At 41.6% G+C, this 15,291-nt stretch overlaps 1 protein-coding gene across 3 annotated transcripts in view; it reads left to right on the plus strand.

Moving 5' to 3' along the window:
- Positions 1-14,872, plus strand: part of CRHR2 (corticotropin releasing hormone receptor 2) — a 152,810-nt gene extending 137,938 nt beyond the window's left edge. For all 3 annotated transcript variants that reach the window (XM_030971050.1, XM_030971052.1, XM_030971051.1), the window contains one exon: positions 13,122-14,872. In XM_030971050.1, the coding sequence (XP_030826910.1) occupies positions 13,122-13,262 (141 nt within the window). In that variant the 3' untranslated portion in view covers positions 13,263-14,872. The remainder of the gene's footprint in view (positions 1-13,121) is intronic.
- Positions 14,873-15,291: the final 419 nt, after the last annotated feature.

A 15,291-nucleotide genomic window follows, 5' to 3' on the forward strand; every position in this document is an offset into this window, starting at 1 on the left:
TGGAACCATGTGTCCTGACAAACATGCATGAACTGAAAAATAAAGAGGAAAATTCTGCTGGCTCTGGTAGCTTTATGCTGTACCCCCAGTCCAGTCCCCACAATATCTGAGCAGTGCAGTTTGTGAAGCTTCAAAACCTCTGTACAACTAAAACTGGGTTTAAAAATCAAAATCAGCATCTTAGAAACACTGAGGATGTGAGAGGCTGCTCCAGAGAAGAGTTTGCCTACAGAGTTGGCAAGGGTTGGACTCAGTGATCCTAATGGATCCCTTCCAAGCTGAGATATTTTGGGATTCAGGGATTCTGTTTGTGAAGTTCCTGTCCCTTTGTCAGAGTTCTGTCTGTGAAGTTTGGAAAATGAAACAGCTGAGAGTTTTTCCTCTGTAACTTCCATTGATTTAAACAAACATACCTTGAGATCTAACCAGAAGTAACACCTTGGTAACCCCTGATACCACCATAAAATGTCCTGATTTTCAGGGATTTGGTCTCATAAATGTGGCAGCACTGGAGGGAAAAAGGGAAGCTTTAAAATTCAGTCCATGCAAAGAATTTCAAACAGTCTGATTTTATTTCCTTCATTTTTGAGTGGGCATTTGACCTGGGCATGCAGCCACCTCCCCTGCCCTCATTTCCACGGAACACAGTGCTACACACAGCTCCTGGACTGTGAAGCTGAAATAATTTCAGGCTTCTTTGGCTGCAGTGAGAGAGGCTGTCAGGCCCCTCAGCTGAAGGTAAAAAATCAGTAAATCAAAGAACCAATCTGAGATAATCAAGTTCAACCATTCACCACACACTGCCAAGCCCCCACCAAACCATGTCCCCATCCACAGCTTTTGAACACTTCCAGGGATGGGCATTCCACCACTTTGTCTGTCAGCCCCTTTCAATGCCTGACCACCCTTTCAGTGAAGAAATTCTTCCAAATATCCAATCTAAACCTCCCCTGCTGCAATTTGAGGCCATTTCCTCTTGTCCTGTTGTTTCTGACGTGGGAGCAGAGCCCAATCCCCCTGACTGTCCCCTCCTGTCAGGAGCTCTGCAGAGCCACAAGGTCCCCCCTGAGCCTCCTTTTCTCCAGGCTGAGCCCCTTTCCCAGCTCCCTCATCAGATTTGTGTTCCAGACCCTTCCCCAGCTCTGTTCCCTTCCCTCTTTCCAAGCCTTACAGAGAAATTATTGCAGCAAATCCACAGAGGAGAAGCAGTTTAGATTAAAAGTTTGCAGCTTTTTATGTTTTATTGCTTCTGAAAAGGTCTGAAGCTGTTTTGAATGAAGTGTGTGTGCCATGGGTGGGCACAAGGGCCGTTGGCACTTGACTCATTAATTTGTTTAGAGATTTTAGGGGAAAAAACACATTTTTTTGGACAGAGAGAAACACTAGAGGGCAAAAATATGCAAATTGCATTTGATCCAAGTGGAAAAGAGCATCTCTGGACTTCCAAGAAAATTGACAATGAGAGGTTTCTGAGAAATTGAGGTGTTATGAAAATTGGCATAATGAAAAATCTGTATGCACTTATGTTGAATGCCACTTCAGAGGAGTGAATGCAGCTTGTGAACTTCTGTTTCAATGACTGCAAAAAAAAACAAGATGCTCCTCAAAATTTTTTCAGTCAACTCACAGATCACAAGACTGAATTTCATTTCAGGTAACCCTGGATTTTAAAAAAAGGGTTTAGGGTGGAGATTTTTGGAACAAGGATAGATAGAGTTTACTAAAAGAGCATGTAGTGACAGGAGAAGGGGGAATGGCTTCAAACTGAAAGAAGGCAGGTGTCACTGACATTTCTTTTATGAAAAATCCTCTCTCAGGATTTTTCCTGCTGAAGCTGAGAAGTTCAGCAACAAGATGTAAACAATAGGTTATCTGCTGCTGTGGAATGCAACAGGTCCATCTGGATTGGCTCATCTTGGATGTTTTTAGTTAGTGGCCAATCCAGGAGTTCTCTCAGACAGAGTCGGAGAGAGCTCCTTTGTTATCATTCTTTACTTTTCTATTCTTGGCTTAGCAGCAGCTTCTGAAAAGCTCTCCTGCTTTTTCTTTTTAGTATAGTTATAGCATATGTATATATCATAGAATAATAAATCAAGCCTTCTGATAATGGAGTCAAGAATCTCGTCTCTTCCTTCACCCGAGAACCCTTGTGACAACCGTCACAGGCAGGTTTAAATGGGATATTAGGAGGAAATTCTTCCCTGTAAGGATGGTAAGACCCTGGCACAGGGTGCCCAGAGCAGCTGTGGCTGCCCCTGGATCCCTGGAAGTGCCCAAGGCCAGGCTGGATGGGGCTTGGAGCAACCTGGGACAGTGGAAGGTGTCTCTGCCATGGCAGGGGTGGGATTGGATGAGGTTTAATGTTCCTTCCAAGCCAGGCCATGCAGTGATTCTGTGAATGGTGTGAAACTGGGCTGGAGGAATGAATTCCCACACAGATCCTGCTGGACCCTTTTCACTGCAGGTCAGTTTTTCTTTCAGTTTTTTAGTGAGCACCTTCTGCTCAGGGGACTGTCACTGTTGGGTCAGGAATGGGAAGAAAGGTGACACTTGACTCCAGACATTCTCAGAGGCAAAAGGCTCCTTCATTACAATCTCACAATATTTGTAACCAACATCATTCATCATTCACCCAGAACCTGAGTGGTTCTTAATCACCACCCCTGACATGATTGGCTAATTAAGGAAACACCCTTTGGTGAACATCTTAGGAGAAAACAACTGTCCAAAACACCTGCTGCAAGATTGTTTTAATTCTTTCTCTCAGCCTTCTCAAAACTCCCCAGAACAATTCCAGGGAAAGTTTTTCTGTTTCTCTCTCTGACCAAACTGTCAGTGTGCACAGGGGAAGATGGGCACAGCACTCCCAGCATTTCTCTTCTACCTTTGACTTCATCTACAAAGGGATGGTGCTTGATGAGGGGCTACTCAGGGAGGAACAAGCTCCACTCTGAAGCTGAATGAAGGGAGCAAGGCAAATCCTGATTAAACAGGGAAGAAAAATATAATAGTGAGGATGTTTAAGCACTGGAAGAGGGGCTCAAAGGTGTTTTGAGATCCCTGTCCTTGTTTGTGCTCAAAATGACTTGATAAGATCCTGACATAATTTCAAAACTGGATAAAACCACTGTGCTGGATGTGCTCTGATCATGGCACAGGACCAGAGGCCTTCTGATGTCCCTTAATTATTCTATAATTATTATAGAATAATTATGGAATAATTAAGGGACATCCTAATTATTTATTCTATAAATAATTATTCTATAATTATTCTATAATTCATGAGTTATAGAATAATTATAGAATATCTTAATTATTCTGTAATTCATGAGTTCTGTGTCCATAATAAAGTGCCTGTCCTTCATTTCTATCCATATCCTGGCTGGATACATAACCAGCCAGACCTGAGTCTGGAAACATCCTTTTAGAGCTGAATTCTTAGCTCAGGACTCAGACTCAGTATTATCTGACCAATATCAATAATCATCCATGAATTGACATTTAAAATGCAATTAGCTGGCTTGGAGAGAAAACATCATCAGAGAGGAATAGATCAGATGCCACTGTAAATTATTCTCACAACAAGGTGCAAGGCAAAGATAAATATGTTTAATTTTTTTTTCTGTTGACCCTTTAGCCAAGCATCATCTGTCTTTCAAAATCTATTAAGCTCAAAGTGGCTTGCTTTGCTCTGATCATCTTGGGAGGCTGTTCATTAGAACTGCCAGCTCTGAGTCAGCCCTGAAATGGTTTCTCATCCCCTGCCCATCAGCCCAGGCAGGCTCCACATTATTCATCCCAAGCCCAAAGGAGGTGCATTAAGCATTCCTTAAAATCTGTGAATAAATACAAATATGGAGGTCGACTAGAGGGCTAAAGCTTAATTCCCTTTGCCCTGAGGGTCCTTCCCCATCCCATTTTCCTCCTCATTACACCACTGCAGATGTGAGGGTGACTCCAGAGCACCCCACAACAAAACCAGAGGGGCTTGGGGTGGGCTGGGTGCACCCCTCTGCTGTGGGCAGTTCTGGTCCTTTGTGGCCCAGCAGAAAGGAGCAGCATTTGTTTCCACACAAAAATGTGTGGCAAATCTTTATGGCTAGTCAGAATTATTGCAGCTTCTTGAACTGTCATTTATGATACCAAAATTGCACTGCTGTGGTCTTGCAAATAAACTTTGACATCCCAGGCTGGCAGGTGCTGTGAAAATATCCCCAGATTGTGAAGAATTGCTGCCAAAGACCCTGGGAAAAACAAAAGAATTAAAAAAAAAGGATTGCAGACCAGTTAAGCAGGATAATTATTTTAGGCAGAAAAAAACCCCATAACAATTACATAAATAGTGATGTGATATAAAGTACCTGTTGAATCAAACCCAACATTGTGCCCAAGCTTTGTTTTTGTTTTCTTTGAGCCTTGCAGGTTGTTTTGACTACATCCCTTCCTGAGCTCAGGAGGATTAAACCCTGATAATGGCATCTTCATGGGGATGTTCAGTTCAATATTTGTGTGATGGGAACATGAGCACCCTTGGCCTGAGGGGCTGGGTCTGTGGGAGCCTTGCACAGGTGCAGTTGCTCAGTGATGAATTTGATTTATAAAACATGGATAAAGACACTCCTGTCTCTGGGAGCATCAGAACTCCTCGCCTGGAGATCCACAGGTCTGTCAGCCCAGGGGTCTCTGTGCTGAGGCCACTCTGCTTCTTTGCCTCAAATCATTCTGTGCTTAATCCTTCCAAGGACCTGGAGAGGTTTGACCAACACAACATTTGCTATTAAATACAGCATTTGCCATCCCTCCTCCCTGAGGAACGGTCACAGACATATTTTCTGAAAAATCCTTTTGCCAGGATTTTTTCTCCTGAGAAGCTGAGAGGCCTCAGAAACGAAATGTAAACAATAATTATCTGCTGTGTAAACAATAATGCTGCTGTGGAATGTGGCATGTGCATCTTTGATTGGTCTCATGTGGTTGTTTTTAATTAATGACCAATCACAGGTCCAGCTCTATTAAAATCTTAAAATCAAGATTTTAATATAATTCCTTTCTTTGCTAGCCTTCTGATGTCTCCTTTCTCTTTCTTTTAGTATAGTTTTAATATATCATTTTCTTTTAATATATATCATAAAGTAATAAATCAGCCTTCTGAAACATGGAGTCAAGATTCTCATCTCTTCCCTCGTCCTGGGGACCCTGCAAACACCAGCACAAGGAACACCCTGAACATTTGGAAAACTCTTAAAGTACCATTTAAGGCATCACCTTAAATTTATTTAAGTTCTGTTAATTAATGGATGGAATTTTCCCACCCCTCAAATCTTAAATACCTAATACATGCACAGAACCAGCTGAGCTTCTCTCCTTCAGCTTCAGTTATGGGCAGTGATTCACACAAATGAGACCTATTTTAATTGTCTCTTTTGGATGAGGTGTTGCCAATACCTTAGGTCTTACTGAGTCTCTACAGGGAGAGGCCAGGACTTCAAAAATCTCATGAAAATTAATTGCACTGCAGAGTCCGGCACAGTGAGACCAAGGCCTTGAAATTTAAAGATCCATTTTGCTGGTCTGGACATTGTTTGAAAGTCCCTCTTGTTCATCTGTAGCTTGCAAAAAGATCCATTCAAAATTCATCAGCCTTCCACAATTTGCAGAATGAAAGTCCAAAGTTATTCTCCAGTCACCTCCAACTGCAGCACAAGGATCTGGAACACAGCAAAAAAGGTGTTTAGATGTAGGTGGAAGTTGTTGAATTCACCACTGCAACCTGTTTTCAGAGAAAAAAAAAATCAGTCTTTTTTAAAGCCCATCGAGATCAATGTAAACCTTACTCATTTAATTAATTTGCCTTCTTATCAGGATTTCTGGGAATAAAACGTGGCATTTGAGCAGAGCAAGAACTTAATCAGTCACAGACTACTGAACACCATGAATACACAGATGAGATGTGAGGAAGAAATTCTCTCTGGGAGGGTGGGGAGGCCCTGGCACAGGTGCCCAGAGAAGCTGTGGCTGCTCCTGGATCCCTGGAAGTGTCCAAGGCCAGGATGGACAGGGCTTGGAGCAACCTGGGATGGTGGAAGGAGTGGAATGAAATTATTTTTACGATCCCTTCCAACCCAAACCATTCTGGTATTCTGTGACTGTTCTACAGACAGAGAGTGTTGAGATAGATATAGATATCAATATAGATATAGATATAGATATAGATATAGATATAGATATAGATATAGATATAGATATAGATATAGATATAGATATAGATATAGATATAGATATAGATATAGATATAGATATAGATATAGATATAGATATAGATATAGATATAGATATAGATATAGATACAGATATATATTAGATATAGATATAGATATAGATGTAATTTTTTTGTGTTAATGTTGGTATTCAATGTGTGAGACGGTATTTTTTTGATTGGATTTATTAGTTTTTATTTAGATTATAGTTTTATAAGCTGTGAGTTCTATAGCACTTTAATAATTTAAAAATGGAGTTGTATCTTTTTTAATAACATTTTTTAAAGAGAAATTGTTTACTTAAGAAATTATATTTAAATTATTTTTATTTTTAACTTTATAATTAATTACTCGTGGTTTGTAATACAGAATTTTTTATTTAATTATATAATACTACTTAAACTCATGAAGAAGGTGAAGAAAAAGGATTAGTTTCTGTTTTAAAAGTTTTATTTTTTTATATATTATTATATTTTAAAATTTTAAAGTTTAAATTTTTTATTATGTGATATGATAAACTTTTATTTAACCTACACACTTAAAATTTCAGTTTTATTATTTAATTTTTGAAGTTTTCTCTACGGCTTTAGGTTAAATGTAGTGTTCTTTTGGGGGATTAATGTTTGTTAGTACAGAAAGGTTACAATTTTTAGCAGTTAGGGTTCTAACAAGAGAGGACCTGCTGTCCTTCTGGCCCTCACTTGTTGACACTTCCAGGTGAGAGATGTCACCTGGGGCCAGAGGATGGTGACATCCCAATAGCCTTAATTCCAGCTTCCATTGCTGTGGCAGCTCATTTATTCCCACTCTTCTTACCAGGCACCTACATAACTATTATATTTTAGTATATTATTATATATATAAATAATTTTATGTATATATATAATTTAATATAAACATATCTTATTTAATATATATCATCTTATACATTATAGATAATTTGTATATTATATATATATTATATTTTAGTATATTATTATTTAGTATATATACTATTATTATTTAGTAAATATACTTAATAATAAAAATATGTTTATTTAGTATATTTATTATTATGTCACAAAGACCCAGGTGAATGGGCCCCTTTGTTCTGTGTAAGTGGATCAAAACTTCTTCCTCTCTCCTAATGATGCATGACATTTCTTCCAAAATCTGATTTTTAATGCTACTCAAGGCTCTTTTCTCAGCTCATTTCTAGTTGAAATGCAGTTTCTTTCAGTTTCTTGCAAATGCAATTTCTTGCAGTTTACGGCTGCAAGAAAGTAGCCAGCAGCCAGTGTCCAGCACAGGTAATAGAGCACAAAGTTGCTGTCTGTTTTGTCAACAGAAAACCTTCTCTAAATGTTTTCATCCTTCTCTCCATCTCTTTCATTCTTTTTGTTATTCTGCTGTGGAGGAGGGGGAAGAGATGTTTTTAACAGTATTTTTTATTTAATATGATCTGCAAGTTTGACAGATCCCCTGGTTAGGTGATCCAGTCAGTAGAGAAAAAGTCACCCACTGCTTTCCTTTCATCCCATTATCCAAATCCTTTCTCTTGACTGTTCCAAAGCAGTGCCCACACTCTGTAGGCACAAATAATGTTGGCAAACCTGATTTGACCACAGCTCAGAAACTGGGATTATTGACTTTAGACATAGCAGAAAGAGCTGAAAAGGGTAATTCTGAAAGAGGACCTTTTGCAAGAAAAAAGACCAAGGGTCAACACAGGCACCTTCCTCTGTGCTCAGAGCAGGGGAAATTTTGGTCCTCTCAAGCAACTAAAGTTCACAGAGGTGAGGCTGATAATTTGTGTTCCCAGGACTCCTTGTGGAGCTCTAACCACTGATGACAGCCTGGAGCATCCTTGGGCAATTTCAGGTCATAAATGTGCTAATGGTGACTCTGGGACATGGTCCTGACTCCAGAAATGCTTAATAAATAGAGAAGGCTGCTCTTACAGAGATTAACAACCACGTTTGATAGTTGATATTTTGCATTCTCTTTTTCTTTTACTCTTCCACTGTGCTATTGCTTTTTTTGGTGTCTTTTTGCCACAGCCAGTTTTTTTCTTTTCTTACCTAAAGTTAACCTAGCATCTTGTTTCTGAGTTCAAGTACAAGATATAAATTTGGCCTTAACCTTCTCTGCTTGCACTCTGGTCACATACTAATTGCAGTTAATTATTCTGTCATTAAAAAATGCTTTGCCATCACCCTTGAAATTGCAGAGCCCATTTCTGTGTGCCCAGTCCATTAGGAATGGCTCCAGCTGTACAAGAAGACAGCATTTTTGTTGGTTTTTTTTTTTTATCCTATCTCAAACCATATCACAAAAGCCAACTGCTTGTTTAGACTCACATCTTTATCTCCAGGTGGCTCTTTTTGACTTGGTTGGCTTGAAGCACAAATGATAAATCTAATCTGGCTTCACTGGCTGAGTAAGTATCTCTTCACACTGGTTCCTCAGGAAAAAAAAATCCCACAACAACAACAAAAACAAACAAACAAAACCCAGCAAAAAAAAAAAAAAAACCCAAACAACAACAAAAAAACAACCCACAAAATTTCACTGCAGAAGAAAGGAGAAAATTTTTTTCTAACAGTGTCTCAGCATTTGGTGACATCTGGGGAGAAAGGAGCATTCAAGAAGCAACTTCGCTCTGCATCTCAGGTCTTCATGGGACAATTTCCCATGACAGTGGTCTGACACTTCATGTGTTACTTAAACCACTTGTCTGGTTTAAGCATTCAGTTAGGCTGGGTTTGTACCCACAGGAGCAAGGAGTGTTTCATTCCACAGGTCTGAGTGCCATCCTCAGGGGGATTGTCTCTGTTTCTCCACTGTCTGTACTGGAAGCATAAATAATGGATTCAATAATTGGATGGGGCTTGGAACAACCTGGAAAAAAATGAACTTTAAGGTCTCTTCCAGCCCACACCATTCAGTGATTCTGTGATAATTGGCCAAGAGTAGGTGTGAGTCTGTCAGGGGAGGTGACTCCCCCCTTACATGGACTCCGGCACATGGATTTGCCTCTGGGTGTGCTTTATATCCTCCTTCCCATCCAGAATCAGGGGCAAGGATCCCTCTGCCACTGCAGGTGGAACCATGGTAGGTTTGCCAACAGTGAATTCCCAAGTACAACACCATGGCACAGCTTTCCAGTGCTCCTCCTGTTTTCCCAGGAGGGCTCAGTGAGCCAGGGAGGTCAGTCTAGGGAGAAGGGGATGGTGGTCAGCAGTCCAGGCTGCTGCAGTTTGTGATTGAGTCCATCCATCCTGACTCTGCTATTTCATATAACTGTGCCATTCAGCTCATTTTATAACCTGATCAAACCCCATCATGAAACTGGTGGAGAAGTGTTGAAGCTGCTGCTCCATAATGAGAGGCACTTCCAGAAATCCTCTGCACTGTTGTTTAGCCACATTGTTCTCATTCTCATCTCCAAATCATTCACGATGATCATGCTCTTCCTGGCAGTGCTGTCTTTAATTCCCCTTTTATTGGGTGTTTTCTCTGTCTCCAGTTCTATTCCATCATATTCTTTGTTTCATTAGGTTCTGACCCTTACTAAGTGTAAAAAACATTATTTATATTGAAACAAATCATTGATTCAAAATTAGAAGAAACCCAGAGTGGCTTTCTCCTCACCTTACCTTAGAAATCTGCAGCTGCTTGTCCTAAATCACAGAAGCACAGCATCAATTAGGGTGGAAAAGACTTCTGAGATGACCGAGTCCAAGCTATGACCTAAAACCACCATGTCAACCATGGCAGTAGCACAGATCACAGATAGCTGAGAACCCAACCAAAGAATTAAATCCTCTGCTCTGATTTGCCCAGTGTCTGCATCTAGAAGGGCTCTGATGGAAAAGCCACATTGCCAGGTTGAGGATTCCTCTGAAAAGGCACCAAAGAGGCAATTGCAAAAGTGTTTTCCAGGCTGGTGCTCATAAACCTGCAGTATTCCATGGACAAAGCTGTGCTGGGAGGGGATTGTGTGACTGCATTCACAGGGGTCCGAGGATGAGGGAAGAGATGAGGATCTGACTCCATGATTCAGGAGGCTGATTTATTATACATACTATATTAAAACTATACTAAAAGAATAGAAGAAAGGATTTCATCAGAAGGCTAGCTAAGAACAGAAAAAGAAAGAATGATAACAAAAGCTTGTGTCTCAGACTCTCTGTCCGAGCCAGCTGGACTGTGATTGGCCATTAATTAGAAACAACCACATGAGACCAATCACAGATGTACCTGTTGCATTCCACAGCAGCAGGTAATTATTGTTTGCATTTTGTTCCTAAGGCCTCTCAGCTTCTCAGGAGAAAAAAGCCTAAGGAAAGGATTTTCCATAAAAGATGTCTGTGACAGATTGTCTGCTCACAGTTTCTCACAAGCAGTGCTACAGCCCAGGGCTCTGAAAGCTCACCCAGAAATGGGACAATTGAAACCAGCCAAGAGAAGGAGAGCAGTTTCCCCTTTTCTGTGTCCTCCTTGTGAACTTTTCTATATTTTAACCATGGGGCCTTCACCCTGTTCATCTGGGACACCTAAAACTGACAGGGTATGGTTTGGATTGGAAACACCTCCAGTCCTGGAGCTCTTCAACTCATCTGAGCACCCTTAGAAAGGACATTTGAGCTGCTCTGAAGTGGGGCTGGAGACTGTGTGTGTTCCTTGTGTTTTGAGCAGACCTCACAGAGCCCCTGCAGACAGTCCCCAAGCTCTCAAAGAAATGAAGAAAAGCAGAGATTCTTCATCTTTGGGCAATTTTTTTTTCAACTCCACCTCCCCTGCAGCACCTGTGGTGGTGACAGACATGCCCAGGGTGGCTTGGATTGGCCTCACGCAGGTGCTGAGAGCTGAGAACCTGTGCCAGGATGGGCTTCCCAGCCTCTGAAAGCTCCTCCCAGGCCTTGTGCAGCTGCCATGGCAGCTGATGACTTTGTGGTCTCCTCCACAACAGCATCACTGCTGATAATACCCAAAGTTCCCCTTGTCTGCGGTAAAATGGGGCTTAAAACAATCCTTTACTTTTGGGGGATGCAGAGAAAATAAGTACATGATAAAGACTGAAAAATATCCATGATTAGATAACAATATTGTCTGAATTTACCTAAATTTATAATCCAGACATCTTAAATAGAGCTTGTTGTCTAGACTCATTTTATAACCAATTAAAGGAAATAGGTATTTTTCATCTGACCACAAATATCTGGTCTATTTTGGACACCCGCTTTAGAAGGAGATGAATCATCCCCTTTGATCACACTGACTGGTTCCCTCTTGGTCAGGAGGAGATCTATAGGTCAGCAGTTGAGGTGTAGTGTCTATATTATATTATTTACAACCCCTCTTTGTAAAAAAATACAGTTTTGGTAAAGGAGGCTCTGGCTTGATATAGTTTTATGTAACAGTGCTTCTTCCAAAGTTCACCAGATTCCAGGTTGGCAGCAGGACATCAGCATCCTCTCCAAGTGTCATGAACAGTCCAGGCTTTTGCCTCTCCAGGAAGCTGGGCCCAGATTCCTCTCACCTAATTTTGTAGGCTTATTTATCTCCCTGGGTTATGGGTTTGAATTGACTTCCTCTCTACAGTAAGCAGATATCAACAAAAATATCCAGAAATTGGTCCAAATGCTTCATGCCAGGTTCTGACTTTGAGTCTTCCCTGCCAGGGATTTGGAAGGGATTTGGTCTATTTTAGGAGTATTTCAGACCTTCCCTCCCACTGTGTTTGAGGTTTAGGGTTCCTTTCTCCTGTTTTTCTCTTGCTTGTATATGTATATATTTGAGCTAGAGCTCCTGGGTTCTCTCTACGCTCCATGCAAAAAAATAAAAAAATACACTAAAATTCAAGGTTCATTTGACCTATTGGTCAGCACCTGCTTGAGGATGACCTTCTGCTGATGTGGAGCAACTTCCACTGCCTGCTGGAGGTGCTCACAGGGCTGGGGCAGGTGTTCCAGAGCTTGGTTAGATCCCCTGTGCTTCTTCACATCCAAGGGCAGCAGGGGCCCCTGGGATGGGCTCTCCAAGAATTCCATCAGGTCTTGGACAGGTCCACCCATCCTGAGGGCTTAGTTCAGTTGTGAATGTTTAGACTTGTTGGAAATGCTCTGAGGTTTTTAAGATACCAGATATGAGACATGAGGTGTGTAAAATGTTTTTTCCCTGAGTCAAGTACTCAAGAGAACATCAGTGAATTAGATGCTCCTGTTCAGGCATCTGAATCAGTCCCTGTGATGCCTTGAGAGGCTGACCTGAAACAGAGGCTAGACAGAGTTAAAGGAATAAAGTAGGGATTTATTAAAAGACCTTCAAAGGATACACCTTGGGCAGTACAAGAGGTGGGCTGTGGCTCTACCCAAGATGGACTCAAGAGGAACCCAGGATGGATGTTGGGTCATGAGTTTTCACACTTTTTATAAGTTTTGGTCCATTTCCACATTGGGGTTAATTGTCCAATTACAGCTTCAGGTTATGCAGTCCCATCCTCCCAGTTTGCTCTCCTCAATTCACTGTTGTTTGTACTTTTTGGGCCCAAAGCTGCAGCAGTGTCCTTGGTTCTGGGGCTGGAAAAGGATTGTTTTGTCTGACTGAACTGTGAGGAGAACTTGCTAACACTTCATATGAAGTTCAGAGTTACACACCAACGCAGTACAGAATCTGGAAAATATGAAAGCTAAAACTTAAGGCATCATTCCCCCCTTTAAAAGCTTAAGGCACCACCTGTGACAATTTCAAGCCTTCCCTCCCACTGTTTGAGATTTAGGATTCTTTTCTCCTGTTTTTCACTCGCTTGTCCCAGCACTGCCCAGCCTCCCTTTACACCTGAAATTGTGCCTTGACGTTGTCCCCTGTGTTCCTCCCCAGGTGCGTTCTGCTGCCAGGAAGAGGTGGCACCGCTGGCAGGACCACCACTCGCTGCGGGTGCGCGTGGCTCGGGCCATGTCCATCCCCACGTCCCCCACGCGCATCAGCTTCCACAGCATCAAACAGACCGCGGCCGTCTGACCTACCACCACCACCACCACCACCACCACCCTGTGGCCTTCAGAGCTCTCCTGTCTCCACTCCCACCCCAGAGGCCCTTCCTGCAAACTGCAAACTCTGCTCCTTTGGCCCCACTGATCTCTTTCCAATGAGGGGCCCGACCTGTTTCGTCTCCCACGTCCGCGATGCTGCTTGGAGGCAACCAGGAAAAAGCCTCTTGGAGTTGGTGGTGGTAAAACAGATTCAAAGAAGGAACAGGTTTGACCCTGACTGCATCCTGCGGAAGTTCACAATGTGAAGTCTAGAATAGCACGCTGGCAGGAATATTCAAATTTTTTTTCACCTTCCTTTCATTTTTTTTGTTTTTATACCCCTTTTCGTATTGCGGTGAACAAACTGTTTTGAACACGTTGCCCGTCTCACCCTGTACATTGATTCCCAATGATTTCAACAGTTTTGGTGTATAATAGCCCATCCCTCTCTTGTTTTCTTTGTAAAAAAGTTTCTTCTGTGCAAAACTCTCATTTGAGAACTTGTGGCAGCAAGAAAAAGAGTGTCTGAATGGTGAAAAGGTGTGAAAAGCCTGAATTTATCTGCCTTCCCCATTTCTCTCTTGGACAGACTGGGAATTGTCAGGGCATCACTGGACTGTTCCACACAGGGCATTTTTGCCTGGTGAGCACCATACCCTGCTCTTACACAGATTTTCAAAGGACAGGAGTAGCTCTACGTAGCTCTACAAAATACTCTCATTCCTCTTAGCCCCACGCTTCCAAGCACAGTGTAAGTGGAAAGCCTTTGGAAAGTGGTTTGTTTGCAGCTCAGAGCATTAGGGTGGGGAAGGACAGCTCTTCTGGGTTTAAAAAACACAAAAGGGAAGCACTGTAAAGATAATAAGGATGAGAAGAGGATGTTTGTGTTCCAAGGATAATGCTACATGCTGCACAAAAGTATCTATTGAGCATTTTGAACTAGAGCAGTTGTATCTACCAGGCTTTTTATGTGATGTTCAAGAAAACTGTATATTTTCAATAATAAACACTACTCTGGGTTGGTTTCAATAAAACCAGGCATCATTTTCTTTAACTCTGGAAAGGAAGAGGACACTTGTCTTGAGAGTGGTTTTGAAGCTAAAATCAGGGAAGGAAATCCTGTTTGATATAGTGAGCCAAGAAGAAGAACAACCTCGTGATAAAATCCTGACATGGGGGCATTTAAATGCAAGAAGAATTGCCTCCCTTCTCAGCTCATGGTTTTATACTGGATCCCTGTCCCTCTGCACTCTCTCCACTGGGCTTTGCCACAGCAGTAAGAAAAATGTTGTGTTATAACATTCTCCATCACCTGCATCTCAACAGAGCTGGAGTAATTGCTGTTTCCACTTTTATCAAGCTTACTCTGAATTTTCTTCAGGTGTTTTATAGGACTTTTCAGCACGAGCTTGATTTAAACCTCCACATTTATGTTGCTCTAGTTTTCAGGGGCTGGAAAATCTTTTGGAAAACGTTGTTATAAATCCCCTGCTTATGGGGGAAGGGGGGGTGTTGTCTGTCCTTTCACCTCAGTCATATTCAACTTTGAGCTTGCTGGCAATGAACAGCAAATTTAAATAAACAACATTTTGTAACTTTTCCCTCTCCTAACTCATTTGGATTCATGTGCCTCAAAGAGATAACAGAGGGAGGAAGGAAACAGAGGGAGGAAGGAGATTTGAGTGCCCGATGAGAGAGGACCTGTTGTATTTTCTGAGACCCCTGATGAAAGGAGGAATGTTGAATCTGACTCCATGTTCTTAGAAAGCTAATTTATTATTTTATGATGCTATATTATATTAAAGAATACTATACTAAACTATACTGAAGGATACAGAAAGGATAGAGACAGAAGGCTGAAAGATAATAATGAAAAACTCCTGACTCCTTCCAGAGTCCTGACACAGCTTGGCCCTGATTGGCCAATAAGTTAAAACAATTCACATGAGACCAATCAAACAACCACCTGTTGGATAAACAATCTCCAAACACATTCCACATGAGCAAAACACAGGAGA

The sequence above is a fragment of the Camarhynchus parvulus genome, chromosome 2 (genome assembly GCF_901933205.1).
Source record: "Camarhynchus parvulus chromosome 2, STF_HiC, whole genome shotgun sequence".
NCBI lineage: Eukaryota > Metazoa > Chordata > Aves > Passeriformes > Thraupidae > Camarhynchus > Camarhynchus parvulus.